General features: G+C 36.2%; 1 protein-coding gene across 14 annotated transcripts in view; it reads right to left on the bottom strand.

The window, feature by feature from the left end:
* ATP2B2 (ATPase plasma membrane Ca2+ transporting 2) overlaps positions 1 to 18485 on the bottom strand; it is a 304347-nt gene that overhangs the window by 28663 nt on the left and 257199 nt on the right. For all 14 annotated transcript variants that reach the window (XM_064518822.1, XM_064518823.1, XM_064518825.1 and 11 more), the window contains 3 exons: positions 12221 to 12327; positions 11253 to 11444; positions 2783 to 2996 (listed from right to left, as the gene is read on the bottom strand). In XM_064518822.1, the coding sequence (XP_064374892.1) occupies positions 2783 to 2996; positions 11253 to 11444; positions 12221 to 12327 (513 nt within the window). The remainder of the gene's footprint in view (positions 1 to 2782; positions 2997 to 11252; positions 11445 to 12220; positions 12328 to 18485) is intronic.

The raw sequence follows: 18485 nt of genomic DNA, 5'->3' as shown, positions 1-18485 counted from the left end.
AAAAGATACCTGCACCAGATGGACCTCTTTTCCTATTCACAAAGTTTACAGATAACACAAAATTATCAAAAGAGGCATCATCTTAAAATAAGGCTGGGGCATTCATATGAAAGAGTAAGTAACAAATGAAACAAAATAAAGGAAAGAACGTTACGGAAGTACCACTCATTCACACGAGCAGTGTATTTTTAATTAAAAAAAAATCAAAAACTGAACATTCTTCTGATATCCCACTAATATTATAATCCGAATTTCTGAAAAAAGAAAGGTTTCTTCAGGTTTCTTCCTGAACCTTGTAAGGTCATAATTCCATCAGCTAAGTTACCATTCAGGTTTTTTTGCCTTGGAATGTTTGAGAAGTTCATGTTCAAGTCACAGGGAATAAAAAGTATGGCTCCAGTGGAAGAATTTGGCTTACAGTCTTTTGACAGAAAGAGGATTATAACATCATGAATATATCATTAACACAATGTGAAGCCAGAAAAGTTGGGCTGTTAGCAGAGATTTTAAAGCAGAATATACATCTACAAACTATTATACGTTATACAAATTATACATACTAACAAACTATTGGAAAACACTCCCTTCCATACATACAAACAATAAAGGAAAAATTGAATGAAAGCAAATAAATGTAATGATTTTTATATATATATACACACACACACACATATATAAAATCATTACATCTATTTGCTTTCATTCAGTTTGTATTCAGTATACATATACACATACACACAAATACACAGATGATACTTCCCTCAATGAGAATACCTATACATCTCTTACCATTGCATTGCATCACTTAATTGGTAAAACAGAACATACTGCTATCATGTAACAATAGTTGTTTGTTAAGTTGTTATTAATTGTTAAGGCCACATCTAGTTTTCATTTCTGAGCATATTCCAAAAGTCATTACAGAAATAGATCAGCTTTAAGTTTGTTAGGCCTAGATCTGGAACTGAGGTTGAGATTTTTTACTCTATGGTTTGACAGAAACAGACAATGTCTTCTCAGTTTCTCATGCCCCTGATGTCCCAAAGGTGTCAAAGGTCACTATGTTCAAACACATAGGCAAAATATTTATTGCCAAATCATAGAAAAGATAGGGAAGAAAGGAAACATGAACTTGATGTACTAGTCTCTACAGAAACCTATGTAGTATTAGTTGATCAAAATAGAAACAGTTCTTATTAATTTGGAATTTAGTTATTGAAAAAACTGAGTTTAAAATATCACCTAACTCCTTAGAGGTCATCGGAAAAAAGAAAAAGGACCTGTCTTTTTCCCCCCAAGAATAACTTCTGTCACGTAATTCATAATGAGGAAAAGCATTTTATTTTTTTCCATCTCCAACAGATGAAACTGAGCCCCTTACAGTTTAGAAAGGAAAAGACTGCATTTCTGAGGCTTATCAGGAAATCGGGTGGGCTGTGACCTTCAAAGTACTGCATGGGGTTTCCAGAGACACATAGAAGTAATTAGAATGAGGGAAAAGGCCTGGTTTTCTTTTTGCTGGGGCTCAGCATAAAGTATTTTAAATCTTAGTACTCATCAGAAGCTGTCAGAACTCCCCATAAAGTTCACAAAATTTTTTGCTCCAAGATTCATATGACATGAATTATCAAGAACTTCTGTGCTTGTTTTAGAGGATCTGAAAATGACAATTTTATTAGGCTCACAAGAAGTTCTCAAAATACACTGTAAGCCTAACATGATACTAGAGATCATCTCTCTCCAAAACTTGGCAAGTCTCTCAGTTTGAATAGCTCCAGTATAAAGAGGCCATCACTTCATTTGAGCATAAGCTCCTACTTTAAGGTGGAGCAAGATTTTCACAACTGAGATCAAAAACCTCCTAAGATTTTTAAAACCACAAATTTATGTTTACAGCTTATATGGAAGTTGTATATAGCTGATAAAAAGAAATCTGAAGGAAAACACATGCAGTTTAACAGCAATGGCATTGTCAAGAACACAATACCCAGTTGATAAAATTATCAGCCATTTAAGCAAATTCCCTCATTATCATGGAACAACAGCAATCTATTATTATCCCCTACTCTTCCCTGCAATAAGAAACATTCCTCCTCCTTCCCTCTCCCAGATACAACCTATAAAAAGCATCTGTTGCTAGCAAGGCCTGAATAAGAGTGCAGAAGTAATAGGGTGAAAATAATTAGATACTTGTTTTCATTTAATACCTATTCTAAGTATTAAGTCTCCAAAAAGAGTCTTACTTGTATCACGTAGTACTGATTACTTGTTTTTCTGTATTACTTAAGTTCCATATTATTTCTTGATAGATTATAGCAAACATTTTACTCCCCGATTAGAGCATCTGCAGGTAGTGGTAAAATGGACTTTGATTTTTGTTGTTTTGTTTTATTTGTTGCTAAAGATGACAAGTCCCACAATGAAATTTCAGTACAGAAGGAGCAGGACAGATACTCTGATTAAAATATAACTTTTTATGTTATGTCTTTACAGATACTGCCAAAGCCGAAACGTAGATTTTGTTCAGGAGGCAAGAACAATGCACAAAGGCCCTTCTCAGCACAAAGAGCATATGACAGGTGAGTAAATTATCCTCTTTCTTTCTATTGACCCTCTGTTGAGTCTGTTAAGTTTCCCCTAATGTTTCTGATCCCACTGCTAGCTGTTCAACTGCAACAGGCTTAATATGCGCATTAAGCAGCTACATTTAATGCATTTTGACGTCAGGCTTCAAGATCAGGCTGCCTCTAAACTAAGCAACAAGCCTAACAAACTTTCTTACCAACAAAAAGAAGTGTGAATATGAGAGTAAGCTGATAAACAGCATGGCCCAGAATGTTCTTCATCATGGTGCGTGATATGAGGGGTTTGTTTCGGCCGTATGGCTTTCGTAGCAACAGGGCTTCTGTCGGGGGCTCAGTGGCCAGAGCGAGCGAGGCAAAGGTGTCCATGATTAGGTTGACCCACAACATCTGCACAGCTTTCAGAGGAGAGTCCTGTGGAGACACATTAGAAAGTTACCTATATCCTAGAAAGATAAACGTTGTCAATTCATTTATTGTGTTTTCATCTTACTGTGTGACTGCAAGCACCGCTGAAGACAGGATACTGAAATACATGGACCTTTCCTCAGTCCCAGTATGATCCTTCTTGTATTTCTTATGCAAGAAATACACAAGAAATACAAAATGCCCCTCTTTGTGGGCAAAGATAAATGATTTCGCTCCAGTCTTTTCAATCAGGAATATTTACAATCACACAAATCTCACAAAACATAACATTAACCATGTTATGACTCATTTTATAATATGCTGTGTTATTTTGTGTGTCATGCTTGAATTTTCAGCTAGATTTAGGTAACTAAATAATACGAATGCATTATTTTTTTCCTGGAAGAAAAATTATACTAACAATGTAAAAAGTCAGGTTTCACTTCATTATAATTTACTTCTCTGTTTATTAGAAACAACTTGGAATTATTCAAAAATGATGGAACAATTACTAAGACATTTTTAATACATGTCTTACTTAAATAAGACTTTTTAAAATAGTTGTGAGGAAAAAGAAAAGCCGGGTATTTACATTAAAAATTATTCAGAAGCTCATTAAAATATATCAAAGCCTTGGAAGTAAGAAAATATTGAACCATTTACTGAATTGCAGGATAGCATATTTGAAACTATGGAATAAAAAATATTTACTGGATAGAAAAAAAATCTTTAGTACTTGTCAGGATTAAGTATTTCTATCTGAACCAGATCACCAGCCACTAGAAGGAGCTCTTTCCTCACTCAGTTCAAGACGGAAATAGTCTATGGTCTTATTACAAAGGACTTTAAAGATGTTTAGAACAAAACAAAATTAAATAAATAAAGCAAACTAATACAGATTTCAGGAGAAAATGCTGATGACTACTAGAAGGGTTTGGCTAATGATCTCTGTCCATAATTCTTTGGGATAGCTGTAATACATCGTTGCAATTGCTTCTGGGAGCCGTATCAGAAAAAATGAAATAGGTTCTTCTTTTGTAATTCACAACTTCCTGGGCCTTTAGTCTAAACATAAAATAGGCTGCACCAGTGAGATCTGCTTTCTGTTTCAAAAAAAAAATTTTATTAAGAAAACAGAAATCTGTAAAGTAATAGGATATACCATTCTGACAAAATTTATAATAGAAGTGAGTTAATCTACAATGTGAAAGTTTGAAGTTCAGTTCTTTTTATGCACTGTATTTTATCATGGTAGGGAAACAAAGATGTATATTGGACAGTATACAAGCCAAATCAAGTCCAATCAAAATGAAACATTGCAATTTTTATATAAGTTCAAATAATGAGGGGCAATATCCATTCAGTATCCGAAGAAAGCATAGAGAACAAGGGTAAGTCATTTAGAATCTGGTAGATTTTGTTTACATTTTAACTCTCCCTCGAGATAAGGGCTTTTTTCCTTTGAAAAATATTTTAACAAAAACCCTTAGATCCACAGATATTTTGATACATTTGATTTTAAATAGTTAATTCTTACTTACTCAAGGGGAATGCGAAAAGCAACCTACTATTTCTAAGTCTTACAGGTTGCATACACCAGGGAAGAGAGGATGATTAGCCTTAATAGATTCTACACTTCTTGGTCATGGGTTACATCACCTAGGGTTATCTGGAGAGTTTAGTTCGCTCGTTTGATATGCAGTTGCAGAAAAAGGAAACATCCGTAGTTTTAGAGGTGCCTAAAAAACTAAACCATAAACAATCACAAGAAACACTGTCACAAATCTGAGATCTCATTAATTGTTATTAATACTGATGGCTCAAACAAAGAGGGCACCTGTACTAAAAGCAGTTTGTTGACAGGAGAGAAAAGAGATATAGATATATAGAGATAAGGAAAGCATGTTTGGTATTGAAGAATTTGCCTTGTTTTACCTGCTTGGTTAATATTTTTTTTCAGAAATATTCTCTACTTTGAGATGTTATGGAAGCTGAATTTGCTGCTTCATGTGCTGACTTCCATGTCAATAAAATAAATTTGTCTGTTACGCTTTTATTCAGGTGTCTATCAGAGCCTGACATATTCCTAACATAACGAGAAGTCAGATGCTCTCAGTCTCTAAATCTGCAAATTCTCTCAGTCTCTAAATCACACAGCTGTAATTGACAGTTTTGGCAACAGCATGTTCTCACCATTTCACACTACCAATCACCTTGGGTGGCTATGGTGCCTCTAATAATTATCTATTATTGGCAGTGCTACACTGTTCAGTCAAGTGTGAAAGCTCATTCTAAGCTGAAGCCAAAACATTAAATACACATTAGTCTGGGCAGGCAGTGGAATGAAATTTCCACTGCAACTCTATCTGATTTCCGATTAGTTGGTGGAAACTGAAGAAAATACCCATCAGCTAAGGAGCTTAGCCTTCCATTACGGATTTTAGTCACTTATGCTGCACAAGTGAGATGCAAATTCAGTGCTCTTTTCACTGCAGTTTGGCCACTAACTGAGTAGGCAAAGAATTCTTCACTTTCTGACAAACTTTGCGGATGAAAGCTGTTCAAACTGCAAACCACCCAAAAATCACCACTTATTTGTCAAATTCTTTTCCGCTTGACCTTGAAATAGGTTACCATTGGCCTAAAGGTAAAAGGAAAATGTCCCTTAAATCAAGTGATGTTACACTTCATCTTGGAAACATGTAAAAGTACAAATCACCAAAGGCTGGAAATAAACTACAAATCCTTTGTGACATACAGAGCCTCACAAATTTTAGAGCTTGTTACTTTTGGTTTAGTTGACAAGCTGTAAGGGAATATAAAGGTGTTTCTACCCTTACCTCTTTACTCCCATTTGTCAAAGAACACACATACAGATTCACAAAAATAAACATTTCTAGTAGGTTAACTTTATGTACATTTACGCAAAAAATTTCAATCCTCACTTAGCTGCTGCTAGATCACACTGTCTACAGATTGACCAGAAGTAGCATCTTTGATTCTGCTTCCATGCCTCTCAGTCTTCAAGAAACACAGCTGAACAATAAATACTTTGATTTTATATTATGGCTTTTTCAAATTTGCCAGTGCTATTTTTTTAGGATTTGCCAAATATAGTTCTACAGTAAAAAGTTATAACCATGTAAATTACTGCCTTACACATGGAAGTATACATCATTCTCATTTTTTGAGCAAGGTCTGTAGAAACAATAGGTGATTCATGCAGTAGTTCATTGCTAGAGTGCTTTTTAATTAACATTGAATTTTCCAAACATAATGTTCTATAGAGTCACTGTTTTCAGTTCCTAATGTCTGCTAAAAGATTAAGCATTTCTTTAAGTAAAAGAATAATAATTTGATTATAAAATGTTTAAAAATGGGCTTTGTTTTCTCTTACTTTAGTGCAGCCTTTTTCAATAGCTATATTGCTTCAACAGCTGGAGACAGAGATTTGAAATTTGGCACAGAAATAAACCTGCTAGCTTTATAGTTCCAGTATAAAGCTGTTTCCGTTTGCCTGAACTGTATGTTTTTAAAAGCTTATTTTGTACATACCCTGATATTTTTTAGCAGCTGCAAATATAATGATGCAGTATTTTCTTGGCACCGTGTATATGTTGTGGAAAGGAAACAGGGTGAACTTTCTGGTCTTATGAGGGATGCCTGGAATTCCATAGGATATTTGAAGATGTGGAGCACTGACTCACTGAAGGTACAAAATTCACAATAGTTGTAGGCAGAGATCAAAAAAAGAACCCTTACTGAATGAATCAAGGACTCTGCAACCGCATGTTATCCAGCAAATGAAGTCAGAATTTAAAAAAAAAAAGAAAAAGAAAACAAACCACTGTAGCTCGTTAATCCACTGGAAAAAGAAATCAGTTGATTTAACCTGAAGTAATGCTTGCTAAATAGAAAGGAAAATTACGTGCCAAACTGGCCAAGATCACCACACCCTGACCATTTTAAAAACATGCACTGGACAATATACAGAGAAGGAAGCAAGAGGTAAATTAATTAGATTATTTAAAAGGTAAGGTTAATCAGTACAGCTCAGCCGCATTGTATCATGCAAACCACACAGACATCTGGGATCAGCAGAAATAATCGCTGCAGTCATTAGTGAGTGCAGTGCCTGCAGTGGACGCACAATTAAAAGCACCTGTGCAGCCACAGGCTGCATGATCCTGATTCAGCTGCTGATCAGCATCTTCTTTGAGCTTGGTTTTCTTGTACGACCTAGATCTCAAAGTGCTTCCTATAATCATAGAGCCACAATGCAAAAGTTCATTATTAGTCAAAAAGTCAGAATTTTTGGCTTGTAGATTGAGCTGCTAGAAGCATAAAAAGGGACCCATGTAAGCTAGATTTCTCAGAGGGGCAGCTTACCTTTGGCAGCAGCCTCCCCAGGGTTGCCAACACACGGCAGTAGTTCTGTAATTCCTATGCCACATTGAACATGACTTCTCTCACTCCAGCATGACTTCATGTGGGGACCCATGGCAGAGGATAGCAAAAAATTGACTGCAGTGCTCCCATTTGGCCTTCTGCATAATAAATTCTTTCATGGCTTACTGCTAGACCTTTATAATCCCTACATAATACTAAAGTGCATGTAGGGTCATATACGGTCTGTACACGTAGAGTTTGCACTGGCAAACCAGGACAAAACAGAAATGTGGTAGATACTTTCTCTGCCAGCAGCACCTTGCTGAAGTAAGCATTAGGTAGATAAATGAAAAGTTGTTTGATTAACATTGAAAGAATTAAACTAAACAATAGCTCCTCAAGTCTGGAACTTGGCAAGGACACTGATTTTATTTATGTATTTGAAAGAAAAAAAAAAGCAGTAGACACTTACAATGATCACTAGTGGTCACAGGCCCTACCTAGTATTTTTCCTAAGTCTGTCCATGGCACATCTGAGGTACTGTGGAGCAAGAAAAAAAACCCTCCTACTTGGCAATGCATTCTCTGAGTGCTCCTTGGAGGTCTCATTTCACTAATAGTAGTACTCGCACAGTTGGACACTTTCATTAATACAGAGCTGCACTGATTTTACTAGGACTCCTGTAGCGATATGACCATATACACATATTTAGACATACACAGATGCAACTGCAGGATCGAGACTGAATAAAACCAAGTCTATTTAGTTGCAGACCACAAGCCAAGTATTAGAAAAATTAGCCAAAACAAAGATTTTATTGTCTCTGTACCTTAAAGCCCAAAGAGAAGAAACACCAAAAAGGGAATCATGAAATGTAAACGAAGTTTCATGTTCAATGCAACCCAGTATGCAAGTTCTGAATTTCAGGACAATTGTTTTGAGAGAGCTGACATTAGGCAACATGAAAGAAATGCTACAGCCTAATTAGAAGTTTTCTCACTCTAGATATGATGAAATATCACAAAAAGGGTAGCCTGTTATAACATTAACCTGAATAGTAACTGTAGAATAAAATTATGCTCTATGTGTCAAAAAAAAGCCAAACTGACTATGTAAAAGCAAAGTAAAATTCAGTCAAGTGCAGACCTTCTTTATATTCATATTCAAGGTCACAGAAAGCTGTGCTGCCTTTTGGAAACTACAGATTTTAGCTCGATTTCTTTATTAAGAACTTAAATGTTTCAGTCAAAATTACAATTTAAGATCTGTGTACAGTTTTGCAGACTATTATATCTATTTGCGTGCACCCAGTCTGTTGCACCCCAGATTTTTCAGGACATTCATACATTTTGTACCAGAGCTATTTTTATAGCAACCGGAGGGAACAGTATGTTCCCAAGTGTAATTTTCAGTAAAGCTTATAAGCCAAACAAACATAATGCCCTTTCACTGGTTAGAACCTTTAAGTCAAAGCCTAACATAGTAATGTTCATTCTTAAGGCAAGATCCTTGCTGAATGAGATAGAAAGGAGAACTACCTGAGATTATCAGCACTCAGGCAGTTGAGAGTAAACAGGACTACGGTGGAAATCAGCTGCTGCTTTTTTGCTACAGTTCTAATTTTAGATCCTTTCAATACTCTCTCTTTGGATTTGTGGTTTTAATGCTGAGTTAAGGAATTGCATAAGAACCTATTTGGGTAGAAATACAGAAATCCTAGGAGGTGTACACTAAAAAACCTATGAACAGCAACGATGGACTTGAGAGGCTCAGTGTTGGTGTTCCTTACAGACCACTGGAGCAATTGTGCCTGATCCAAATCCTTTCAGAAGGCAATGGAGTGATTCAAAGAAGGACGAAAAAAGGTCCAGAATTAGAAGAGGGAACATGCTTGCACTGAACATGCACTTTACAACCACTTAGACTTGCTTTAAAATAGTCTTTGCATGGACTTAATAATGCTTAAGCTCTTTAAGAGTAGAAATGAAATTTGTTAGTTGACAAGTAGAATATATTTCCTTTCATTCTTACGCAAAGCAATTGAAAAATCACTGAACGTTAACCAAAAAGAATTTCACCTTAAAAGAAACATTAATAGGTAGTGACTGAATATCTGTAAAACAGAGGTTTAAAAGGAAGTGGTCGTCTCAGTTCCAACTACAGTATCCTTACCATGTTGTTATTAACACTTTTTTCCTGTATTTTTTTTTTACCATTGATAAAATCCAGAAGGATTTACCTTCCAGACTTTGTCATTACTCAAATACTCCTTGTTACCAGCAACAATCATTCATAGCTAAACATTTTCTCAATGTGCTTGCAAATATTTCCCAAGGGAAAAGGCAAAGTTATCCAGCCTCTGTCTCAACATCCATTATTCTGTCTCTTTAGCACAGGCTCTGTTATGACAGTAAGGCATAATCGAAACCTGGGAGCAGTTTGGTAGGGCACAAGCACTTAGCAGCCCTGCAGAACAAGTGAACTGAGGTTTCAGTACTTCCTTTGCACAGAGTGTAGTAGTTACTTCACTTGGTCAAGATCACTTCCACTTGCTTCATAAAGGCCATTTCTGATCTCTCTGTGAATCCGTCAGAGTTGTAGTCTCACGCTTGCTTAGCGCAGAGGAGCTAGGTGATCACAGCTGTGTTCGTCCAGCTCTTGCAAGGGTGCTAGCAGAAGCTGAGGGCTTGCAGAGTTTTCACACTCAGCACAGATGAGGCCTCTAAATGTCAGTCAACACTTGGGAGAAATTTGACGTCATGGTTTTGTAAAGGTACCTGGGTTTCTGGTTTCGAGTAGCAATTCCATGATTACAATGTAAGTTTACCCTGGAGCACAGCTAATGACTTATTCATTGTTTTGCTCAGGTGTGCATGGGATGGAATTTACCTGCTGGCACAGCTACCTGCATCTGTACGATGCACAAAACGGGCAAGCATCAGCTTTCCCACAGTGTGCACCGCAGTCAAAAGAGGCATTTTGTAACTGCACCTGTCTGCAGCACCTGAGGCTTCTCTTGAAATATACATTATTTTAGGGTTGGCAGGTGACAGTACTAAAACCAGCAAGGTTTGCTGTTTTCTAATGAAGGACAAAAACCTCATGCTGCACTAAATGCATCCTATTTTCTTCCGGAATCAAAGAGAACTTAATTTTATTAATCAAAAAGTAGCAATATGAAGGAAACAATTGTGGTTTGCTTTCACATATGCTTCTGTAAAAGACCTAGACATGTTACATGTACACCCAGATTGCAGTAGAGATTAATCTGGAGGGAGAGAAAGAGATTGAAGTCCAAGTGTATGTGTCATTTGATCATTTTGTTATTTGCCCTAAAATTAAAAGCACTTGCCTTAAAGCAACAAAATAATTGTCTTATCATCAGTCTAAAAGCTTCCCTGTTAGGATTACTTTTGTGTGTCAGTCCTTCCATCTTGAAAATAACCATCTCATTCCATAAACCATTAAGAAAGATGCATTTAATAGTGAAATATTCTGAAGGGAAAAGGCAAAGGCACCTAACCTCTTCTTTCTTGCACTCCCTGGCATTTTCTGTCCTGTCACCCCAGACTCAGTCATGACCATATTACATAATCAAAAATGGAGCTGTATGGAGGAAGCACCAGAATTAGTAGCTCCTAAAAGCAGTTTACTTCCAGGAAAACGTGCGTTAGTACACTCGCTTTTGTCAACAGCTATTTCACATTTATCGGCTTGATCCTAAATACACCTTAATTTTCAGAAGAACTTCAGAAAGCATGCTTTCTGCTGTACAACCTAACAACTAAATGTAAACCTGCTTCACTTAAAAGAAAATGTAGCCTGGGAGGATTTGCCACCTTGCTTCAAGCAGTGCCTGAGGTTAACCTTACCTGGGTAATGCATGCTCCAGTGAAAGCCACAATCACAGCCACGATGTTCACAGTGAGCTGGAACTGCAGGAACTTGGAGATACTGTCATAGACATTACGGCCCCACATTACAGCCTTCACAATGCTACTGAAATTGTCATCTGTTAGGATAATATCTGAGGCTTCCTTTGCAACATCTGTACCAGCAATACCCTGGAAAAAATTATTTGTGAATAAAATTACCTACTGGAAAGTACAAAGACAATTAGAACACAGATTTCTGCACACTCATTCAAAGACCACAGTTATACAGAGACTCCCCAGCATAGTAACAGCAACTGTTGAGTATATTCTGCATTTTATATTTGCTAGGTAATTGGTAAATTGGGACTATTTTGAAAATGAATAAGGAGGTGGAAAAGGGAGATGATGGAAAGCAATGGAAGTCATATGATAAGACAGAGTGTTTTAAATTATCCGTTTACTGACTACTAAATTTCTGCTTAAGGTATTTTTACTGTTGATATTTATTAATATAAATGAACAGAATTTCTAACACAAATTAGAATTACATATTTCAGTATATATTACAGCTTATTAATGTGTCTTCAGAGCCAGAATATGTTGAGAAGATAACATCTTTACATATAGCGATGGATTTTACCAAATCAAAATAGTACTCAACTGTTGTGAAGAACACTGAGTTCATTTTTCTGAACTGGCATGGAATTCTGCATATATTCAGAAATTACCTTAGATAAAATATTGAAAAAATATCAAAACAAGACCTCTGAATGTATCATTGTAAATTAAAGGATTCTGAAGCAACATAACCCACCCCCCTCCAATTTATTGCTTCACTGAACAAGTAATGAGTAAATAAGATTCTCAGCATTTCATGAATGAAAAAAACTCTGTTATGGCAAGCTTATAATGATATGGCAAGCTTATAATGACAGAAACAGCAATAAATATGCTTAAGATTATACCATTGCAAAGCCAACATCAGCTTTTTTAAGTGCTGGTCCATCATTGGTTCCATCACCAGTCACAGCTACAACCTGCCTCTGTTCCACCTGTGTGCTGTCAATAATACCTGCAAAAAATGTATATGTGTGTGTATACATATATACATATAAAATAATCAGGAAGATAAACCTTTCTTCTAAAAAGTAGCAGGGTTTGTGTAATATAGCCAGCGTAAGTCCTACAGACATTAATAGAGTTTATTCTTAAGGAAGAAAAGGCAGTGTCATCACTACTATACGCTACTAGGCATCATTACTAGAATTTCTATGGAAAGGTTTGATCCTGCAACATTAAAACATCAACAAAACTTGCAGAGGCTTCAAAGGGAATGAGATCATCTCATGATGTTCTTGAAGGGTTCTACAATTTAAAATTGTGTGTCCAAGAAAACCCATTTCAGCCCAGCTCTCTGATTAAATTTTAACAGAAATATTTTGCTGAAGACTTCAGTTCATGCTTAATATCTGCTTCATTGGGATGTCTTCCAGGGAATCAGTTTAACCTAAAGATAGCAAATGGCACTGATGAATTTTATTTAGCTGGAGCCAGATTAGCATTTTAACAGAGACGTGTCCAGCTCTGCCAAACAATGATTAAGAAGATATATTCTTTAAATTCTGGAGTCACGCATTCTAATACAACAGTCAGAATAATTTCTAGTTCCTTTCATCAAAGGATCTCAAAATTAATACACTTTAAACACTTAATGAATTAAATTTCACCCAACTAGCACGAAGGAAAGTGTTTTCCACTTATGGAGATGGGGAAAGTAAAGATTAAATAGCATTTCTAAGGTCGCAGAAGGAGCTCTGTATTTTAATTGGATGGGAACTATTCTCCACTCATAGTTTATTTCCATGTCAGTCTGTTTGTCAACTGCATATAGGAACACAGGATTTCTGTGCAAGAAACAAGAACAACTCTCCTTATGAGCAACTTAGCAAAAGGAATTTTGTCATTTTTCCCTCCAACAAATTTTTCACAAAGCTGTATCCTCTCAAAAACAATTGTCAAAACCTACCCAGTGTGAAAAGCTCTCCTTCTACTCTGGAAAAAGTAACTCATATATCAGATAACTTACTACGAATAGGAAATTGCAGATTAGAGAGCAAAAGCTGCCTTTTGGCAAAGTTCAGGTTTATCAGGTACCCAGAAGATTGCAAAGCAGTACAGAGGCAGTAAATGTATTTTGTCAGTCTTAGGAAAACCAGAAAAAATAACCCACTTTCCATTGGCAGCATGAATTCTCGTAAATGGCATTTATGAGAATTCATTATTCTGATAAGGTCTTATATTTAGAGTTTTCAGTCTATTGAGATGATTTGCCTTTGCTATTACTGAAGAAGCAGGAACATCAGCTGCACTACCATTTAAAGTATTTGTATTTGTCTTTACTTATTAACACACCCTTTGATGTTAAATTAATACTCTAAGCTTCTGCAGAAATAACTTAAAACTTCAACGCATCATGCTATTAACAGCTCCAAATAGGTAAAGAGCAGGAGTTTGAAAAATCAGTCCCACTTCCCGCACGTCGTGTTTGCTTTGAACCTCTCTCATCTGGATCCCAAGTGAGAGCACGGCCCAGAGGAAGGTCAGGACGCACGAGCAAATGACCTCCTAAAGGGTCTAAATAGCGGCCTTGTACCAGTGATCACATTACCCAACTGCTGTGCATCAGTCAATTGCTGGATGCTGCTGAGTCATTTATAAGGTTTAGCAGTCATTTACAAGGTTTAGTTGTCATTTTTAACCATAAAAGCAAACTGGGCAGCTGTGATAAGCAAAAACACCCTCCAGAGCAGAGAGCTGCATAATCGACAGTTGTGGAAAGGCAGAGATGAAATGGTCTCTCGTACCAGCAGCAGCCAAGCCAGACATCTCCAGCTAAGCAAACACTGCTGGTGCCGTTAGAAATAGGTCAAGTACGTGGGACAGATGTATCTGGATGGACTTAAGTGCTATTCACAGGAAGAGAAAAGATCTTTGAGGACATTTAATTTGTTTCCTAGCCACATTTCTAAAATGGAACAGTATTATTTGGGATTCAGAGGATTCACCATAGCTATTCATCCTCCTCCTCCTCCTCCTCACATTTCTGAATGGTTGTCTTCTTTCCAGCAATTTCTTCTTTTCTGCCCATGTTTCCTTTTCTTTTCTGTCTTTTTTTTTTTCTGTTAATAGTCGTGATAAGGTTTCATCTCAAGAGTTTTCTTCAGTACTGAGCAATACGTAAGGAGAGAAAACCAGTCATGTCCAGGAAAGACTGTCGCTCCGTAGTCTTAGGCTATGGAGAACAACTGCTTCAGTAATCAGTGAAGAATCTGAATAAGGCTATGACCTGACAGACTGCCAATGAAGGTGACACCCAGTTCTTTACCACTCACTGGCCTTCCCATTCCTTCACATCAGCTAAAAAGAAAATTCAGTATTAATTAGTCATGATTAATCTAAGTGCCAGGACAATTCTTCAAGATACACTTCCTTACCCCAGTTGAATGCTTACATACAGTATTTTAATAAAAACAGGTCTGCAAGGTACAGCAAAGGAATTCCTGAAACGCAGCAAAGCTTCTTCCCAAAACAGCCTTTGCTGTTTCACTGCTCTGTGCCCTCATCTTAAGCTGTGTGGCAACAATTTTTCTCTGTCAAAAATAATTTTTTTCAACAGCTGCAGAAATACACCCAGAGCATAAAACTACAGTATGTTCCCCACACAGACTGCGCTGATGGTGCAGAAATTAGAGGAGAAGTAGTGTGCCTTTCATAAGGCATCAGTTTTTCAGAGTAAGGTGACTTGTTACTTATGAGCAAAAAGATCTTTTTTTTTTAAAACAACTATGTATAGCTATCAAGAGGGGCACTACATGCACAAGCCTGCTATAAAAGATACCAGCATCGTGCACACAACTAAAAGGGAAATTCCTAATATATCTCCCACCTTCCCCCCATCTAATATCAAGCAAATGTTAAATGAAATCCATTCCAGATAATATTGTAAAGAATGTTAATCAACAATGCGTCTTCCATTTCTTTTACAAGGAAACTCTCTATACCCATCGCTCAGATCAAAAATGTCAAGTGCAGCCTCAGGGTTCACTTTCTTGCAGAATAAATACCACTTTATTTTAACAATTCTTACTTGCAGAGCCATCCTTAAGAGTCACATCAGTAAGAAATTGTTGGTTTGGGGAGAAAAAAAAATTCTGGTTTAGATGTTTCTTCGGGTGTCTACTGATTAACTCAAAACAGAGGCAGATGGGGAAAACTTAGCTACAGTAAAACACTCCAAGATGTAATCTTCATCAGTTCAGGTGTTATTAATGCCGGATAGTTGATCGTCCTGTATATTTAAACATATTTATATTTCTTTGACAAACTGAACATAGACAGATACAGTAATATATTGTTATATGCATGACCTGTTCAGATTAGTTTTTAATACATCCTAAACTTTTCAACCTCCTTGGTAGTCTAACAGAAATTTGAGATATCTGTCTGAAAGAGAAAAATTAAATTAAATTTAGTTACAGGCTTAAGTATATGCAGGAATAGATCTTTAGAGGTTAATGTAAAAACTTTACATATAACATTACAGACAGAACTGGTAATTGTTAAGCAAATAGTGTTCCACAGAGTTCATGATGTTAGAGTACATTGGAGAAACATATGGCTAAAATGCATGGATTTCCATACTGAATGTGCACCATCAGTGTGCTTTGTATTATAAGCCTGAAACATAAAAGGGGAACCTTGAAAGCATCAGGGTCTCTCACAAAGTGAAAACTTAACACAGACTGTCAAGACCTACGGTATTTACAGAATATAGAACTCCAGATTCAAATGCAGAATCCTGCTGCCTTTAAACTATTTTTACATTGATCACTTCAGGGAAGAATTGGAAGAGTTTCTACTTCGTGGAACGTGTCAACTTTCTGGATTTTTTTTTATGGGAAGTTGAATAAATATTCAAAATTTCTCTCAAGTGGAAATTGAAACCATGTGTAATTTGCAAAATGCTGATATTTAGTTTTGGAATTCCAGTTAATGTCTTTTCTATATTTTTTATTACTTTACCTAGTCTCATGACATGTCCATAGTAATGAGGTCAGAAGTAAAATACCATCCCATGCCATTATATTTGAAATGTTTAGTAATAAGGGTCAATATTAAATATGCTCTCTTTGTTGAAAGATAAAAATTCCCCATGTGCTTTTTAGTAAACCAGCCTTACAATAGAACAGAATATTCATTTTTAATGAAATAATCATTCCAGCCTAATTTAAAGATACTGGAAATCACTATTTCTTTAACTAGCACACTGAATACTTAGTTTATCTTCTCAATATCTTCTCAATAAAATGATGATGATGTTTCAATCAGTATTAAATAGTTGCTTCCTGTATTACTTTTAAAGACAATATTAGAACATTGGAATATAGCAGCAATATCATTATAATAACACATCAGTATAAGTGATATGTAGTCTTACAGTTGTAAGTCGAATTAAGGTAAAATGCTATGAAATAATTCCAACGGACTTCCTAAAGACCATAAGAAATTGTTTTTCAGTTAGATTTGGGATATTTAAGTGAAATATTTTAGTTTCATTGAAACACTTTGTGATGATAAACCATTTTGACAATTTAAAAAAAAAATCTGCATCTACTTCAAAGCCATAAATACTTGAGAGAACACTATCTGCCCAACCTGAAATGCTGAACACTGCCTTTCTCTAGTCCCTTAACAGTACTGAAAACAAAAATGCAAAATAAAAATGATCCTTTTACTGGGTAGGATTGTGCTGTGTTAAGGAGAAAAAATATTCCCTCCAGCAGCTGTATGTCATTAAAAATTAAATATAAAAAAAGTTTATTTTGTGATGTATGTTTTTGCCCTATAGCAGATAGAATACATCAAAGAAGAGAAAATCCTCTTGATCCCTCAAGTGTCTGAGAAACACATAACATTTTAACAACAGGGCCAAAACTAATGAACATTTAAATAGTTTCTTGTAACTTTTAATGGCCCTTGGAATATTACAAGCCAAAAAATTCCATCATGATTTCCACAGACTTGTTCTTGAACTTCATTAGATACTTAATTGCTCTATCATTTGACCTTCTTGCATCTCTAAAACTTTAATGGTACTAGTTACATAAAGCATTCAGTAGTAGTAAATATTTTTTGGATTATCGAAGTGTACAAGCTATAAAACTAATCAATAGTTTCTTGCCTATTTCTCTTCAGCTATTTATTGATTTCTTTTAGTCTGACAATGATTATATTTTCCTCTTCAGGGAAAATCTTGGTGATTCAAATGAGTACTCCCAAGAGACTTATTTAATCCACTTTATGAAACAAATTTTTGTGTGTTTCTGAAGCAAATAAACTATATTGGGCCTTAGAAGTCATGTCCTATGTGAGTCATAATATAATAGTTTGTATGCATTAGACACTCACAGAATGGTTGAGGTTGGAAGGGACCTCTGGAGATCATCTAGTCCAAACCCCCTGTTCAAGCAGAGTCACCTAGAGCGTGTTGCCCAGGAGAAGTGAGGAGACTTCAGCCAGCTTTGTGCCGTTTTAATTCTGAGCTATGAAGCTAATAGCCATATTGCCTAAATAGCACCTGCAGGAACTTACAGGGTCCTGATTCAGTAACAGCTGCACATCTCCAGCTGCCCCTTCCCATTAGCTATGCCAGAGCTGTAAGATATCTCATTTCTCCTGCGTGAGCCATGCTTCCAGAGCTCTGCACATATGCGGGGCCCAGTCGCAAAGGTACACCAGTGAGCATGGGAACTGTCTCCAGGCTTCAAACTTCAAGTGGAACTTATGCCCTGAAGTCATTTAAGCATATTCAAAAATTCCATCCAACTCAAAAGCTGTTGTAATCAGTCACATGTGGAGTCATATCAATACAACTTTGTCACCTCAAAAGGATAGAGCCAGAAACCATTACTTACCTTAATCTGAATTATTTTTTTAAGTAGTCAACTGTCTGAAAACATCTTTTCATGGCCAGAAATGATGCTATCCTTGATCATAAATTTTCCGGTTTAATAAACTGACTTTTAAGTATGAGCTTCAAGGTCAATAGAGTAAGATATCAAGCCAACAAGAAGTGTGGGTTACAGATTTAAATATGGCTATATAAAGAACACTGCAAACACATCCCCCTTTTACAGGAGCATTGCATCTGCAGATGGTGTAGTAAGAAAA

Source organism: Dromaius novaehollandiae, chromosome 12, assembly GCF_036370855.1.
Source record: "Dromaius novaehollandiae isolate bDroNov1 chromosome 12, bDroNov1.hap1, whole genome shotgun sequence".
Lineage (NCBI taxonomy): Eukaryota > Metazoa > Chordata > Aves > Casuariiformes > Dromaiidae > Dromaius > Dromaius novaehollandiae.
Note: the sequence above shows the minus strand (reverse complement) of the source record. Positions and strands in the feature narration are given on the sequence as shown.